The following is a 14,408-nucleotide window of genomic DNA, read 5'->3' as shown; positions in this document are numbered from 1 at the left end:
ATAGCCAAGCTCAGGGACCTGGGCTTGAACTATGACCTCTGCCAGTGGGTCTTGGACTTCCTGACGGGCAGACCCCAGGTGGTAAGAGCCGGCAACTGCACCTCCTCATCCATCACGCTCAACATAGGGGCCCCCCAGGGCTGTGTTCTGAGCCCCCTCCTCTACTCCCTGTACACACATGACTGCGTAGCACAGCGGAACAACAACACCATCATCAAATTAGCTGATGACACAGTAGTGGTGGGCCTGATCTCTGCCAACGACGAAAGGGCCTACCTGGAAGAGGTAGAGAACCTGTCACAGTGGTGTCAGGAGAACTGCCTCTCCCTGAACGTCAGCAAAACAAAAGAGATGATTGTGGACTTCAGGAGGTCGGGGGTCAAGGACTACAGCCCCCTCAGCATCGACGGGGCACCGGTTGAGAGAGTGAACAGTTTCAAGTACCTCGGAGCCCACATATCCGAGGACTTGACATGGACCACACACATTGACAGTGTTGTGAAGAAGGCACGACAACGCCTCTACTTCCTCAGGCGCCTAAGGAAGTTCCAAGTCAGTCAGAAGATCCTTAGGAACTTCTACTCATGTACAATAGAGAGCATCCTGACCGGCAACATCACCTCCTGGTTTGGGAATAGCACTGCACAAGACCGTAGCAGACTACAAAGAGTGACACGTTCAGCCGAACGCACAATTGGAGGGGGGCTTCCCACCCTCCAGAACATTTACAACAAGCGGTGCAAGGGGAAGGCTAAGAGAATTATTAAGGACTCGAGCCACCCGAACAACTGCCTCTTTGAACTGCTGCGGTCAGGCAAGCGATACCGGAGTCTTAAGGCGAGCACAGAAAGACTCAGAAGAAGCTTCTATCCCCAGGCCATCAGGCTGCTAAACGAACAATAATCACTATGCAACAACCATCAAATGCACACAGCACACACACCCACACGCACACACTCACTCAAACAAACAACACACTGCAGCACCCACTCTCCACACTTTAGATCACACAAACACACTTACACTTTATATTTATTGATAAAGGATTTGCACTACAACTCGTACACCTACTGTGAATTGTACCTAAATTGCACCTCGTCCCATTTCTCCATTTCTGCCTTGCACTATATAGTATTGTATATTAGTACACTGCACAGTATTGTATATTGTATGGTAACTACGTCTATTCTGCATCGAACATTGTACATATGTCTAAACTGAACACTGTGACCTCATTTTTTTACTTCTAATTTTACTATGTTATTTTATTTCATACTTATCTTGTCTTGCACAGTCTCTGGAGCGCAACAGTAAGAAGCATTTAGTATAAAAGTATTCTGTACTTCTGTATGACAACTATTAAAGAAACTTGAAACTTGAACTTGAGAAGTATAGACAATAATACATAGAAGTATAGACAATAATACATAGAAGTATAGACAATAATACATAGACGTATAGACAATAATACCTAGACGTATAGACAATAATACATAGAAGTATAGACAATAATACATAGACGTATAGACAATAATACATAGACGTATAGACAATAATAACTAGAAGTATAGACAATAATTAGGGATGTCCGATATTATCGGCCGACCGATATTATCGGCCGATATCGGCAGTAAAATGTGATATCGGAAAATATCGGTATCGGTTTAAAAACAAAAAAAAACAATAACAATATTTGTTATATATATCCAGTGAAATTATTAGTTACCTGAAATTATTCAGTTTTTTGGACGGGGAAACCCTGCATATATCGGTATCGGTTGATATCGGTTGATATCGGTATCGGAAATTAAGAGTTGGACAATATCGGAATATCGGTATCGGTAAAAAAGCCAATATCGAGCTTCCCTAACAATAATACATAGACGTATAGACAATAATAACTAGAAGTATAGACAATAAGATAGAAGTATAGATAATAATACATAGATGTATATACAATAATATGTAGACATATAGACAATAATACATAGAAGTATTAATAGACAATAATACATAGAAGTATAGAGAATAATAGATAGAAGTATAGATAATAATACATAGATGTATAGACATGAATACATAGTAGACAATAATACATAGAAGTAGACAATAAAACATAGAAGTATAGAGTATAGACTGCTCTCCTGAAACAGGTTTTTCACACAACCGGTCGCAGCATCCTCTCCATTATTAACAGCTCCCTGGCAACTGGTACTGTTCCATCCTGCTTTAAACATGCAGTAGTGCAGCCCATATTGAAAAAGCCAAACCTTGACCCCACCCAGCACAGTAATTACAGGCCACAGTCATTTCCAAGCTTCCTTTTCTGTCAAAAATACTCGAAAAGGTCGTTCTGTGCCAATTGCCTCCCTACCTGCACCAGAACAGCATCCTGGAGACATTTCAGCTAGGGTTTAGGACTGGCCTCCTTAAAGTTTCAAATGACCTACTCCTTGCCGCTGACAACCATGACTGCTCTGTTTTAATGCTGCTTGACTTCAGCGCAGCTTTCGACACTGTTGATCACAACATTTGACTAGATCGTCTCCAATATGGGGTTGGTGTCAGTGGCACTGCACTAGCATGGCTCTCCTCCTATCTCACAAATAGAAGCTTTGCTGTCAACATCGCCAACTGCTCCTCCCCCTCAACCTCCCTCTCCTGTGGGGTCCTGCAAGGGTCCATCCTTGGCCCGATCCTGTTCTCTCTTTACATGCTACCCCTTGGTTCTATCATTCAGAAGCACAACATCTCTTTTCATTGTTATGCTGACGACACACATAGCTTTATGTCTCTCTGAAACCTAACCAGTCTTTACTTAACAGTCTCATGTCCTGCCTTGTTAAATGCTAAATGTTGGATGGCACAAAACATTTTACAACTAAATGAAAACAAATGTGAAATAATCCTCTTCGGCCCCACAGACGCTGTCACCACCCTTACCAACAGTCTTGGCAACCTGTCCTCCCTGGTCAAGCCTTATGTCAAGAACCTAGGTGTCATTTTTGATCCCCAATTTAAATTCGACAGACAAGTGAACTCAGTGGTGAAGGCATGTTTTTTCCAATTACGCACCATTGCTAAACTCAAAGCCCTTCTCTCCCCTGCAGACCTTCAGAGAGTTATCCACGCTTTCATTTCATCTAGATTAGACTACTGCAACTCCCTCTATATAGGCATCAACCCGTCTTCCCTGCCCCGCCTACAGCTAGTACAGAACGCCGCTGCCAGACTGTTGACCGGAACCCGTAAGAGAGAGACCACATGACCCCTGTCCTTGCCTCCCTTCATTGGCTTCCGGTACGCTACAGGATAGATTTTAAGGTTCTCCTATTCGTTTTTAAATCCCCCCCTCCTACATCTCAGACCTCCTATCCCCCTATTCCAACACCAGGTCCCTCAGGTCAGCCGATCAGAGGCTCCTGACAGTCCGGAGGTCTAACCTTAAGTGCCTTTGCTGTCGCAGCCCCTGAACTGTGGAACAGCATCCCCACCTCCATTAGGCTTGCCCCCTCGATAGATGCCTTCAAATCTAGGCTCAAAACCCACTTCTACCTAATAGCCTTTCCCGTTCACTGACTCATGCCGTTTTCCTGTGTGCTTGCCTGTGTGCCCTCCCATAAAACAGTTGTGATTGTTGTCTATTATGTATCTATGTAGCTACCCTCTGTACAGCACTTTGGTTGACATGTGTGATTGATTGATTGAAAACTTTATTAACAGATTGTAGAATGGGTACAATACAGTACGGCTCAATACACACAATTGTTAAGGGGATGCAGACCAGAGAAATACTTTTTTTTGCAGACCCATTTTCAATTCATCATATATGTCATGTTAAATGTGCTATATAAATAAATCTGATCTTGATAACAATACATAGAAGTATATACATTAATACATAGAAATAGACAATAATACATAGATTACACAGGGTACAACAAGTAAGCAGATGTACCAAGACCTCTGAAACTGTTTTGTCCCCCGCCTTTCCACAAGGACATCTCGGTGCATGACTTTTATTTAATTTCCTGAACTGTCTGAAAATTAATAAGAATTGGCTGCTAGCAGCTATACCCTATACTACACTTATGCATTCATGGCTTGTTATTACGCGCACACACACACACACACAGGAATGTTATCTACCCTGTGTAGCCTATAAGTTTCCACCCAGCTCACATTACGTATTCGGAGTGCATTTTCCAACCATGACTTGTTGTGTGACTGTGAGTCACGGACTGAAGAGTCACCTGGTCCTCCCTCCCACCGCCTCTCGGCCAGACAGCAGACGATGATGATGATGGGAGGAGAGGAGGAGGAGGGAACAAAAGGAGACCCAGTCTGTGGTTTTAAGACGAGAGAATGTATAGAATGTGTTTTTGAACCGTGTTATTATGGCCAATATAGAAGAAGCCTCCGTTTTGAGTCATCCTATAGGTAAAACGTCGGGAGGTCACGTTGGACCCTATTTCTTGGACAGCAAAAGAGCAAAAAAAAAAAAAAAAAAGAGTAAACTCAACCTAACCAGAGCAGTATGTGCGGTGGGGGGACGGGGGTAATTGTGCTGTACATTCCGAATGAAATGTGACTCTTTAAGACGTCGTGGCACTGGCAGACAGTGGTGTGTGGAGCAGCGTGAAACCGAGGAATGCATTCCAGGGATGGACGTCAACCAGACAGCAGCCTCTCCATCTTATGCGTTTGTCAGCAGTTCTGTGTTGCACTACAGGGGGTGTTTGTCTCCATCATGTGGCAGTGCCAGTCACTACAGCATTTAACTGGGATTTGATCAACCACAGCAGGGGATCTATATATTATATATGAAGCCTGGTATGTGGTATCCAAATAAGGACTGTAATCTTCGAGGAACCTGGGTTTATTGAAACATTATGGCTAATCGTGTCGTTTGTGGACCCATTGCAAAACATACCCAGGCAGGAAGAAATTATGCCAAGCTACATGAAAAGTGATTATGGTATCAAGAGTATCCTCTAGACTAGAATCAAACATCGGGAGTTTCACCGCGCGGGCGGAAATGAACAGGTATATAGGTTATTCATAATAAAACACCATCATCAGGACTATGCAACCGTTACACTGCATCAATATGTTTTTAGTGCCATCTAGCGAGAGATTCTTGTATTACATAAAAAGTACACCGCTGCACCAGAGCTCGGAATTACACAAACATTTTACTTGGGCACCAAAAGTCAACAGCAGAAACAAAGTTAGCATCTTGACATGATTAAATACCATACAGTATACAGCGTGACCTCATAATGACGGATCAAAAACAGGCAACGTTGTGTAAACAGCCGGGGGAACTTTATCAGTTACTATTTTCATGGCATGCAAAAAAAAACTCAGGGCTGTGTGAGAACAGTCAGAAAGGAATGCGACACCAATTTCCTACATTAGTACGTAAACACTTTCCTCTCATCATATTTGGACACTAAATATGCGGTAAAAAAATAACTCGATTATCCAAACTACGGTATTTCCATGACCTCACTGCTGACAAAGACGAGGAAAAGGATTTAAGAAAACAAGAGTATGGACTTGAACCGAGAGGCGAGAGCCATCCAATAATTTGTCAGATGTTGAGCCTCATCAAAGCTCTGTGGCACTGGCATGCCATTACAAATAGACAAGGCCACGCTAGGTAATTATTATTAGTAATACTTTCTGTAATTACCTACACGTAAGGGAAACACTAATAATTCATAAGCCCGCAATATATATTTGACCGATTTAACAACAAAGACCAAAGATGAATTTCGAAATTCAAGACTTGGGTTTCTCGAGTAACAAAAGAAAAGAAAAAGTCATGTTCCATGTAGGTTTTATTACAATTTTATGGAAAAACAAATGTTAAAAAGACAAGACACTGGGGGTTCTGGCGATACAGTACTACTATGTGTGAAAAAAAAAAGAAAAAGAAAATGACTTCTTTTTTTCAGAGAAAAACTTTTTATGCGTTACATTGGGAAGCAAATGTGAGGTACGTAATAAATAGAGTTTTTTTTAACACTATACAATATATGGTGTGTTACTCTATGTGACCGCAGTCTGGGCCTTGAGTAACATGGCAGAACCATACACCGGTTTGTTTGTTTGTTTGTGTTGTTGTTGTTGTTTGTGTGATGAAAAACGCATGAACGCAAATGTATCCAAAGGTTGGCGTGGCGACGCGGAGCAGGAGGGGGAATGTTTCGAGCGATATACACAGCACAGGCAGATATATGATAACCAACAAAAGGCATACAAAGTTCACAAGAGTCCAGAAACTGTCTCGTTTCATCGTTAAAGACGTCCTCGGGTCGTGTCCAGCTCTTCCAGTCATGAGGGCCATGATGAGGGCAACATCTTTCATTAGGTTGAATAGTCCTGTGGGAATAGAGAGAGAGCGGGTCACTCAAGACAAGCATATTGATCCACACTGGCTTGCATCCAACCCAACGACAACAACAACAAGTACTTCATGAGATCGAGCCCGTCGTCATCAAAGCGACTGTACGGTAAATGAGTAAATAATGAACGAGTGAATGCTATAAAAAAAAATAAAAAAAGGGAATTCTCTCCCGACATTTTAATTCCATTTACAACTAAGGATAAAATGGACAATTTTGGACAGTTTTAGGCACACAAAATGTATTCAAATTAAAAATATATAAAGATCACGTCAACTTACAGCTCTTGGTTTCTTGTTCACTTTCATGTCGAACCTAGGACAAAGCGAGAGAGGTTTACATCAGACAGCTCAACTTCAGCACTGCCCTAGTCAGTAACCAGGGTGACGAGCGCAACTGCTTAAACCGAACCCATAACAGCACCGTCTGAACACCTACATGGAGTTCTTGTTTGTTCCCGACCCCCCCCCCCCACCCCCCACCCCCCTCCCCATCTAATTTTGACAGGAAGAGCAGTTCCGGAAACAAACAAATAAAATAACCTCAGCATGTTCATTCCCCAGCAATAAAACGTGAAATCATCTCAAATGAGTCTAGAAAGTTAAGATGCTGTGATGATAAGTTTTATACACAACACATGGCTCAAACATGCAGTATGACTGAGCAACGAACGAGGTTTAACCGACAAACTCAAGCAGACGGAAAGAGGGAGAGAGAGAGAGAGAGAGAGAGACATGTCAGCGACGAGAGAGGAAGAAGTGGAGGATGGAGTTCGCAGGAGGCGATATGTGACACGACAGGAGCGGGAAGTAAAATTCAGACTTACTCAAAGTCATAATCAAACATGGCCGAAGGGCTGGGGAGAGCAGCATTAGGAGAGGAAGAGAGCAGCAGTAGTTAGTACACCAACCCACGCCCCCTGCTCACTAACACAACCGCAGTCCGGACTCAAAAGGCTTGGAAATATCCCACTTTGTCAAGAGGAGATCAGGTGGTACACAAACCAGTTGTTGTGGCACTCTGTATGAATAGTTAAGAGTAATATCATAGCGTAGCTTGGGGAATAAGTTGACGATAAATACATATTATCGCAGAGGAACACGCCAACATTATGGGAAATGTTGAAGACAAGAAGATGGATACCAATTTCCTCTCTGTGCGTTCAGTAGAAAGCTATCCGGCTGCAAGCTAGCCTAGCTTAGCACAAATGAAGAAGCGGATATGGACCACTAGCCTAGCTTAAAACTCCAGGAGAGGAGGTGCTGGAGGAGGTGAAACAGTTTGGCTATCTGGGAGATGTGATGGACTGTGAGGCGGGAGTGGAAAGGATGGTGAGAGTGGCGGCGGCGTGGAGTAGGTGGCGGGAAATTAGAAGGCTACTGGTGAATCGAAACATAGAGGTAAAGATCAGAGGAGGGATATATGAAGCATGTGTGAGATCAGTTCTCCTGTATGGTTCAGCAACGTGGGCAATGACAAAAAGGGTGATGATGGTGGTGTTAAGGTGCTGCGATCGGAAGATAATGAGGTATGTGGCGGGAGTCAGATGGCAGGACGGGAGGACCAGTGCCGAGGTGGATGAGATCTGTGGCGTCAGGGAAATTGATTTCAAGGTGAGATATGGACGTCTCAGGTGCTTTGGACAGGTGAGAAGATCGGAGGAGGGGGGGGGTGTTGAGAGGGGTGGAGGAGATGATTGTGGACGGGCGGAGGCCGAGAGGGAGACCGAAGCAGACGTGGAGGGGATGTGTGGAGAATGATATGAGGGATCTGGAGATACATGAAGACATGGCACAAAACCGTGCCCAGTGGCGTGGAGTCATCGCCCCGTCCAACCTCACTGTAGTGGGAAAAAAGGATGTAAAACGAAGATGATGATGATAAGCTAAGCAGCCAGATAGCCTTCTACTGAATGTACAGAGAGGAAATTGGTATCCAAAGTCTTGTCCGACTCTGGACAAGATAGAATAGAATAGAAATACTTTTATTATCCCGTGGGAAATTTGACACTGCAAATCGCTCAACATTTAAACAGAACAGGTCACGAATTAGAATAAAACAAATCAAATCAAGTTGCCTAGGATAAGAGTAGAGTCAAATAGAATAAAAATGGAATAAAATACAGTAAATAAATACAGTAAAAATATACTGAGGTCTACAGTAGGTGTAGTATTGCACAGTGCTGTTTCGAGATGGTAAGTGCATTTCCCATAATGCTGGCGTGTTCCTTTAACCAGGTTGTTAAACATTATCCAGATGCCCCCTTGGAAAAGGAGATTGCTATTCTAAAACGAGACTACCCCGTTTTAAAACATATGTCAGAAGTCCTTCCTTCTTCTTCCCACCTTAAAGGGGCACTTCACCAAAAATGAAATGCCAATTTATTTTGCACACAAAATCACACATGTACAAAAACAAACGTTTTGCATAAATCCAATTCGTTTTACAGTTATTGAGAGTAAATGAGTTTGAATATGGCCACCAGTGATGTCACCAGGGACATTGAATCCTTGTGCTGTACTAATTACAGCTCAATTAAATGATAAGACAGCAGTCCCTATAAGACAATGTATAGCTATTTTTTTATTCTACATAATTTCATTGAGCTGTAATTAACACAAGGATTCAATGTCCCCGATGACATCACTGGTGGTGGCCATATTCAAACTCATTTACTCTCAATAATTGTCAAACTAAATGAATGCGTGCACGTTTTTTGACAAAGTGCAGCTTTAACATCAAATGAAAACACAACAAGCGGCTGTCACTATAAACCAGGTGTTTGGATACTACAACAGCTTTGCACCGACCCCGATATTAAAAGTTATTTGTCGTTGACCGAGAGGAACAGTAATAGAAGATCAGCAGCTCGGAAAGACCAACACCACCCATAAGCAACCATTAAGACACCAAGTGCAGTAAAAGTGTGCAGGTTTTATGCATTGCAATGGATGCTAAAATGGAACTGCATACATTTATATATTAAAGAAATAAAATTAAAATCAATGTGCGTTTATGTAATTTATAATACTAAGAATTTAAATTTTATTTGGGGTATAAGGATTCAATTGCATATATTCCATAATTTCTGACCGAGTCCCTTCACATTTGTATGTCATTATTAAAATACTGAAATAACAATATCAAAAAGAAATTAATCAAATCAAAAACCACGGTCAAAAATGTAAGATTCCACAGTGCATCAGGATTTTTTAAGTGCCTTGAATGGCCACGCCCCCTCCGTCTCCTACCTGTGTCTGTTCTTGTTCTTCCTCTTCTTGTGGCTGCCGTGGTGGCTGCTGGAGGAAGAGGAGGAGGCGGCCTTCTGGGGCTTCAGGTCCTGCAGCGCCCCGTCTGCGTCCTCCGTGTCCTCCTGGCTGGGCTCGTTCTCCTGGTTCTGAAGGTCCGGGGACGTGTCACTCTCCGTTCCGCTGCCGGGCTCACCTACGGGGGGGGGGGGGGGGGGGGGGGCAAAAAGACGGAACAAACTCAGCACCAAGACACCTGGCTGTTGCAAAGAAGGAACATCAAAGATGTGGTTGTGTTTTTTTTTTGTGCAAGATTTATCAAAAAACAACTCACGCTTCTCGTTCATGTGGTCAGGTATTCCTCCGAGCGCACATACTGCCTGGAGACACAGGATCTGGGTTAGCACTCAATACTCTAGCTTTTTGTAGCAATCATCATGTTATTGTTTTTCCAAGTAATGTGATGTGGTGGAACCGGAGAGGTTAGTCGCACGCGTGGTCATATCTTCCATGGTTGAAATTTATTGTTAAAACTAATCAAATACCGTCACCAACGCAGCAGACGCTGGGTTCGAGCCCAGCTCTCGGCGTTGCTACCGGCTTGGCTGGCCGTTCATACTAATACAATTGGCAGTATTAGGGGGTGGGAAAGCTGGCGGGTGGGAATCTGGCGTTGTGGACAGCGACGCCTACAGGTCAGGTCTCGGCGCTTGCTAAGCGGGGCAGGACTTGGTGGAGATAGCGTGCCCTCCCACGCGTTACACTTCACCAATGAAAGTCCTCGCTGCCAAGTGAAAGAAGCGTCACTGGCTTGACGGCGCATGTCTCGGAGGAAGCGTGCGTTCGACATCAGGACACCCTTGTACCGACTCGTGGGAGAACATGCGTACAACAACCAGGTAGGGGGGGGGGGGGGGGGGGGGGGGGGGGAATTGGCACAACGACTAAAATTGGGACGGGGAGAAAATCAGAGAAAAATAGGAGAAAGAGAAGGGTTATAAAAAGAAAACTTAAAAAAAAAAACGAATCAAATACAATTTAGGTTGGGAGTTCAGTAGAGGACTTTACTTTCTCTGGCCAGGAAAAGAGGGGGGGATACAGGGGGGAGGGACGACCAGGTGAGGGGGAGGGACGACCAGGTGAGGGGGAGGGACGACCAGGTGAGGGGGAGGGACGACCAGGTGAGGGGAGGGATGACCAGGTGAGGGGAGGGACGACCAGGTGAGGGGGAGGGACGACCAGGTGAGGGGAGGGACGACCAGGTGAGGGGGAGGGACGACCAGGTGAGGGGAGGGACGACCAGGTGAGGGGAGGGATGACCAGGTGAGGGGGAGGGACGACCAGGTGAGGGGGAGGGACGACCAGGTGAGGGGAGGGATGACCAGGTGAGGGGAGGGACGACCAGGTGAGGGGGAGGGACGACCAGGTGAGGGGGAGGGACGACCAGGTGAGGGGGGGGATGACCAGGTGAGGGGGAGGGACGACCAGGTGAGGGGGAGGGACGACCAGGTGAGGGGGAGGGACGACCAGGTGAGGGGGAGGGACGACCAGGTGAGGGGGAGGGACGACCAGGTGAGGGGGAGGGACGACCAGGTGAGGGGAGGGATGACCAGGTGAGGGGGAGGGACGACCAGGTGAGGGGAGGGGCATTAAGAAAGCTGAGAGGGAGACGGGAGACATAAGAGAGAAGGTTCTGGCAGGATTGATTGATATAATTGAATAATTGGTATGTATATGCATATACATGTAATATAAACATACATATATAGTAGCAATAGTATCTATCTAAAGTATATACGGTAAGAACATTTTAAAATAATAATAGAACAAAGAACAAAAAAGCAGGCTTGTGACCTGCAGGTTGCTGGTTCAAATCCCTGAATAGGCTGGGGTGGTGAACCAGTGTTGCTCTCCACCTCAACAACTATGACTGTGCCCCTGAGCAAGGCACTTGATTGATTGAAAACTTTGCAGATTGGGTACAATACAGTACGGCTCAATACACACAATTGTTAAGGGGATGCAGACCAGAGAAAGACTGTCGTCTTGTTTACATCAGGGTCCCCCATTTTCAATTCATCATGACATACACAGAACATACAGATATACAGTACTGCGATTCTATCCCATGTAAGCCAGAATGTGGTTCCAGAAGCAGGGGTCTTAACTAACCACTACACCATTCTTGGGCACAGAAAACACGTCGACGGGTAACTGAAAAAAAGGACAGTACGAGCAAAGGCACTCACTGCAACCGACGTAACAGACGACTTGCTAAACAGACGCTCTGCCTCTTTGAATTTCCTATTTCTTCTGTCAGTCTTGCTGTTGGAGTTCCTGTAATGGGGAAAGAAATGTAATAACATTAAGCTGCTTTCACACATGCACTGCAACCCTGAACGCATCTAGACATGTGAAGAAGAAGAACACCAATATCCAAATCAGTTGGACCAGACAATAAATATAACTAATGATGCAAGTTGCCATTTAGTACTGAATGAGTGGAGTGATGGTGTCAAATCCTTTGCTTACTTTTGATTGGTGAGGTATCTGTCCCATCCTCTGATGATGTTGCCATACATCTGGGTGTCTTCTAGGTAGCTGCCTTCGAACGCATAGATCTGTCGTTCCAGATTCACCAATGTCTCCTGAGAGGAATGAATGAATGAAAACTTTATTAACAGATTGCAGAATGGGTACAGTACACAATACAGTACGGCTCAATACACACAATTGTTAAGGGGATGCAGACCAGAGAAAGACTTTAGTCTTGTTTACATCAGGGTCCCCCATTTTCAATTCATAGTGACGCAAAGTAACGTAAATGAACGCCAAGTGTCGCAAACCGGCGGGCTAGCCAGCCAGGCTAACACAACGTTACTGAAAATAAAAAGAGCTAAAGCCAGTCATGTCTTAGCTAACTGCGTGATAATAGTTAACAGTTAGCTAAGCTAAGATAGCTGTTCATCAAATATTACTCGCCTCTTTTGTGGCGTTAGCCAACGTTATTATAACACAGCATTAGCTTAGCATTCAGTCAGGCCTAGTGGAAAGAGTCCACATTTACAAACCCAACGTATTATTAACTATGATCATGTGGCATATGATAATAATTCTTCTCGGATATAAAAAGATAGTTGGTTGGCTATCGGGTAACTTACAGCAAGTTCTTGTTTCCTTTTAACCAGTTCTGCAAGCTCCCGACGTGTGTCGGGGATCTGTGGTGGTGTCGCCTTCGCGTGCATCGCCATGATGGATCGAGCTGGGAAAACAATACGCTGCTGGCGCGCCGCGGTCCCTCTGAATGGAAGCCATACAACTTTATAGTTTCACCACGGGAGGGCGCTAGAGGACAACTTTATAGTTTCACCACTGGAGGGCGCTAGAGGACAACTGTATAGTTTCACCACGGGAGGGCGCTAGAGGACTTTATACTCCCGTAGGTGCTCTTTGAGAGCTGTTTTGAAGGTGGGTAATGCAGCAGCGCCCACGTTTCAGCACTGTTTGATGAACATTGTTACTCAGCTGTAAGAGTTGTACCCTTCCTGCTGACTTGCCGTACAGAACTTGTAAGTCGCTTTGGATAAAAGCGTTCAGCTAAATGACTAAATGTAAATGTTAACCCTTTCACTACCACACTATAGAAGGTTAACCTTTCACTACCACATTACAGACGGTTAACCTTTCACTACTACACCACAGAAGGTTAACCTTTCACTACTATCTATCTGTAGTGTGGTAGTGAAAAGGTTAACCATCTGTAGTGTGGTAGTGAAAGGGTTAACATTTACATTTAGTCATCTAGCTGAACGCTTTTATTAATTTGTATTAAACCTCTTGAATCTTGAATCAGCTGTAAGAGTTGTACCCTTCCTGCTGACTTGTCGTACAGAACTCTTAAGTCGCTTTGGATAAAAGCGTTCAGCTAAATGACTAAATGTTAACCCTTTCACTACCACACTACAGAAGGTTAACCTTTCTGTAGTGTGGTAGTGAAACATTAAACCTGCGAATCGTTGAACGCCAACAATGAGTATACTCGTTATTTGATCGTTATTTCTTTTATTCGATATTTCCATTCATTATCCATCCAGGGAACCTGGTGGCGTGAATACTTTCGACAACAAATGTGTGTTTCCGCATGCGAGTTTTGCGCTCTGATTGGCCAGGTCATGTGACATGTGCGCCAATCGTGGGACAGCAAGTTCTGCGCCTATTTCCGGGTCTAACAGCCTGCAAACTACCTGGCGTTCTATCGCCATGCTCTAAGACAAACTTTAACCTTAACCAACTTCGAAAGAGCGCCTAAGCTTAACCAGTGTAGACACTTGCGGTCCCACGATTGGGCGTACATGTCACATGACCAGAAATGACCTGGCCAATCAGAGACGCGGAAACAAACATTTGTTGTCTAAAGTATTCAGGCAGCCTGGTGTTATCATAGGGAATGAGTCTGAGATCGCAAAAGTCCAATACCGCCACCTGGTAGGATGCAGCCGGTATTGCACATCCTTTGAAACTTTGTGTATTGGGCTGTGCGTCGATTGGTCCGGGCGGACTTTTCTAGTAACCTGAACCTAGGGCTCCACCCGATTGCATTGAATCGTTTTCGGGACCCCTGATTCATTATGCTGTGGTGGGTTATGTCGTGGGCCAAATGGACATACGATCTACCAGATGACAATCAAATAATTGGAATATTCTTTTTGGAATCCCACCGGCCACATGTAAGAGCAATTTAACGTCA

At 44.4% G+C, this 14,408-nt stretch overlaps 1 protein-coding gene across 1 annotated transcript; it reads right to left on the bottom strand.

The window, feature by feature from the left end:
* Positions 1 to 5,365: 5,365 nt before the first annotated feature.
* Positions 5,366 to 12,953, bottom strand: meaf6 (MYST/Esa1-associated factor 6). The gene is made up of 7 exons (XM_084312658.1): positions 12,823 to 12,953; positions 12,194 to 12,309; positions 11,911 to 11,998; positions 9,996 to 10,041; positions 9,665 to 9,857; positions 6,695 to 6,728; positions 5,366 to 6,390 (listed from the first exon to the last, which is right to left on the bottom strand). The coding sequence occupies exons 1-7, from the start codon at positions 12,910 to 12,912 to the stop codon at positions 6,376 to 6,378; spliced, it is 582 nt and encodes a 193-aa protein (XP_084168784.1). The 5' UTR covers positions 12,913 to 12,953; the 3' UTR covers positions 5,366 to 6,375.
* Between the last annotated feature and the right edge of the window lie 1,455 nt (positions 12,954 to 14,408).

The sequence above is a fragment of the Notolepis coatsorum genome (assembly GCF_963971535.1).
Source record: "Notolepis coatsorum genome assembly, chromosome: 4".
NCBI classification, from domain to species: Eukaryota; Metazoa; Chordata; class Actinopteri; order Aulopiformes; family Paralepididae; genus Notolepis; species Notolepis coatsorum.
The sequence above is the reverse complement of the archived record's forward strand: the minus strand, read 5'-3'. Positions and strand labels throughout refer to the sequence as shown.

Bases quoted from the DNA above. Each gene is read 5' to 3' on its own strand.
- meaf6 (XM_084312658.1), bottom strand. From the start codon at position 12,912: ATGGCGATGCACGCGAAGGCGACACCACCACAGATCCCCGACACACGT. The intron at 11,999-12,193 runs GTAAGCAAAGGA...TCCCCATTACAG, and splicing joins AGATACCTCACCAATCAAAA to GAACTCCAACAGCAAGACTG. The intron at 6,729-9,664 runs GTAGGAGACGGA...GCTTTGTCCTAG, and splicing joins AAGAACAAGAACAGACACAG to GTTCGACATGAAAGTGAACA.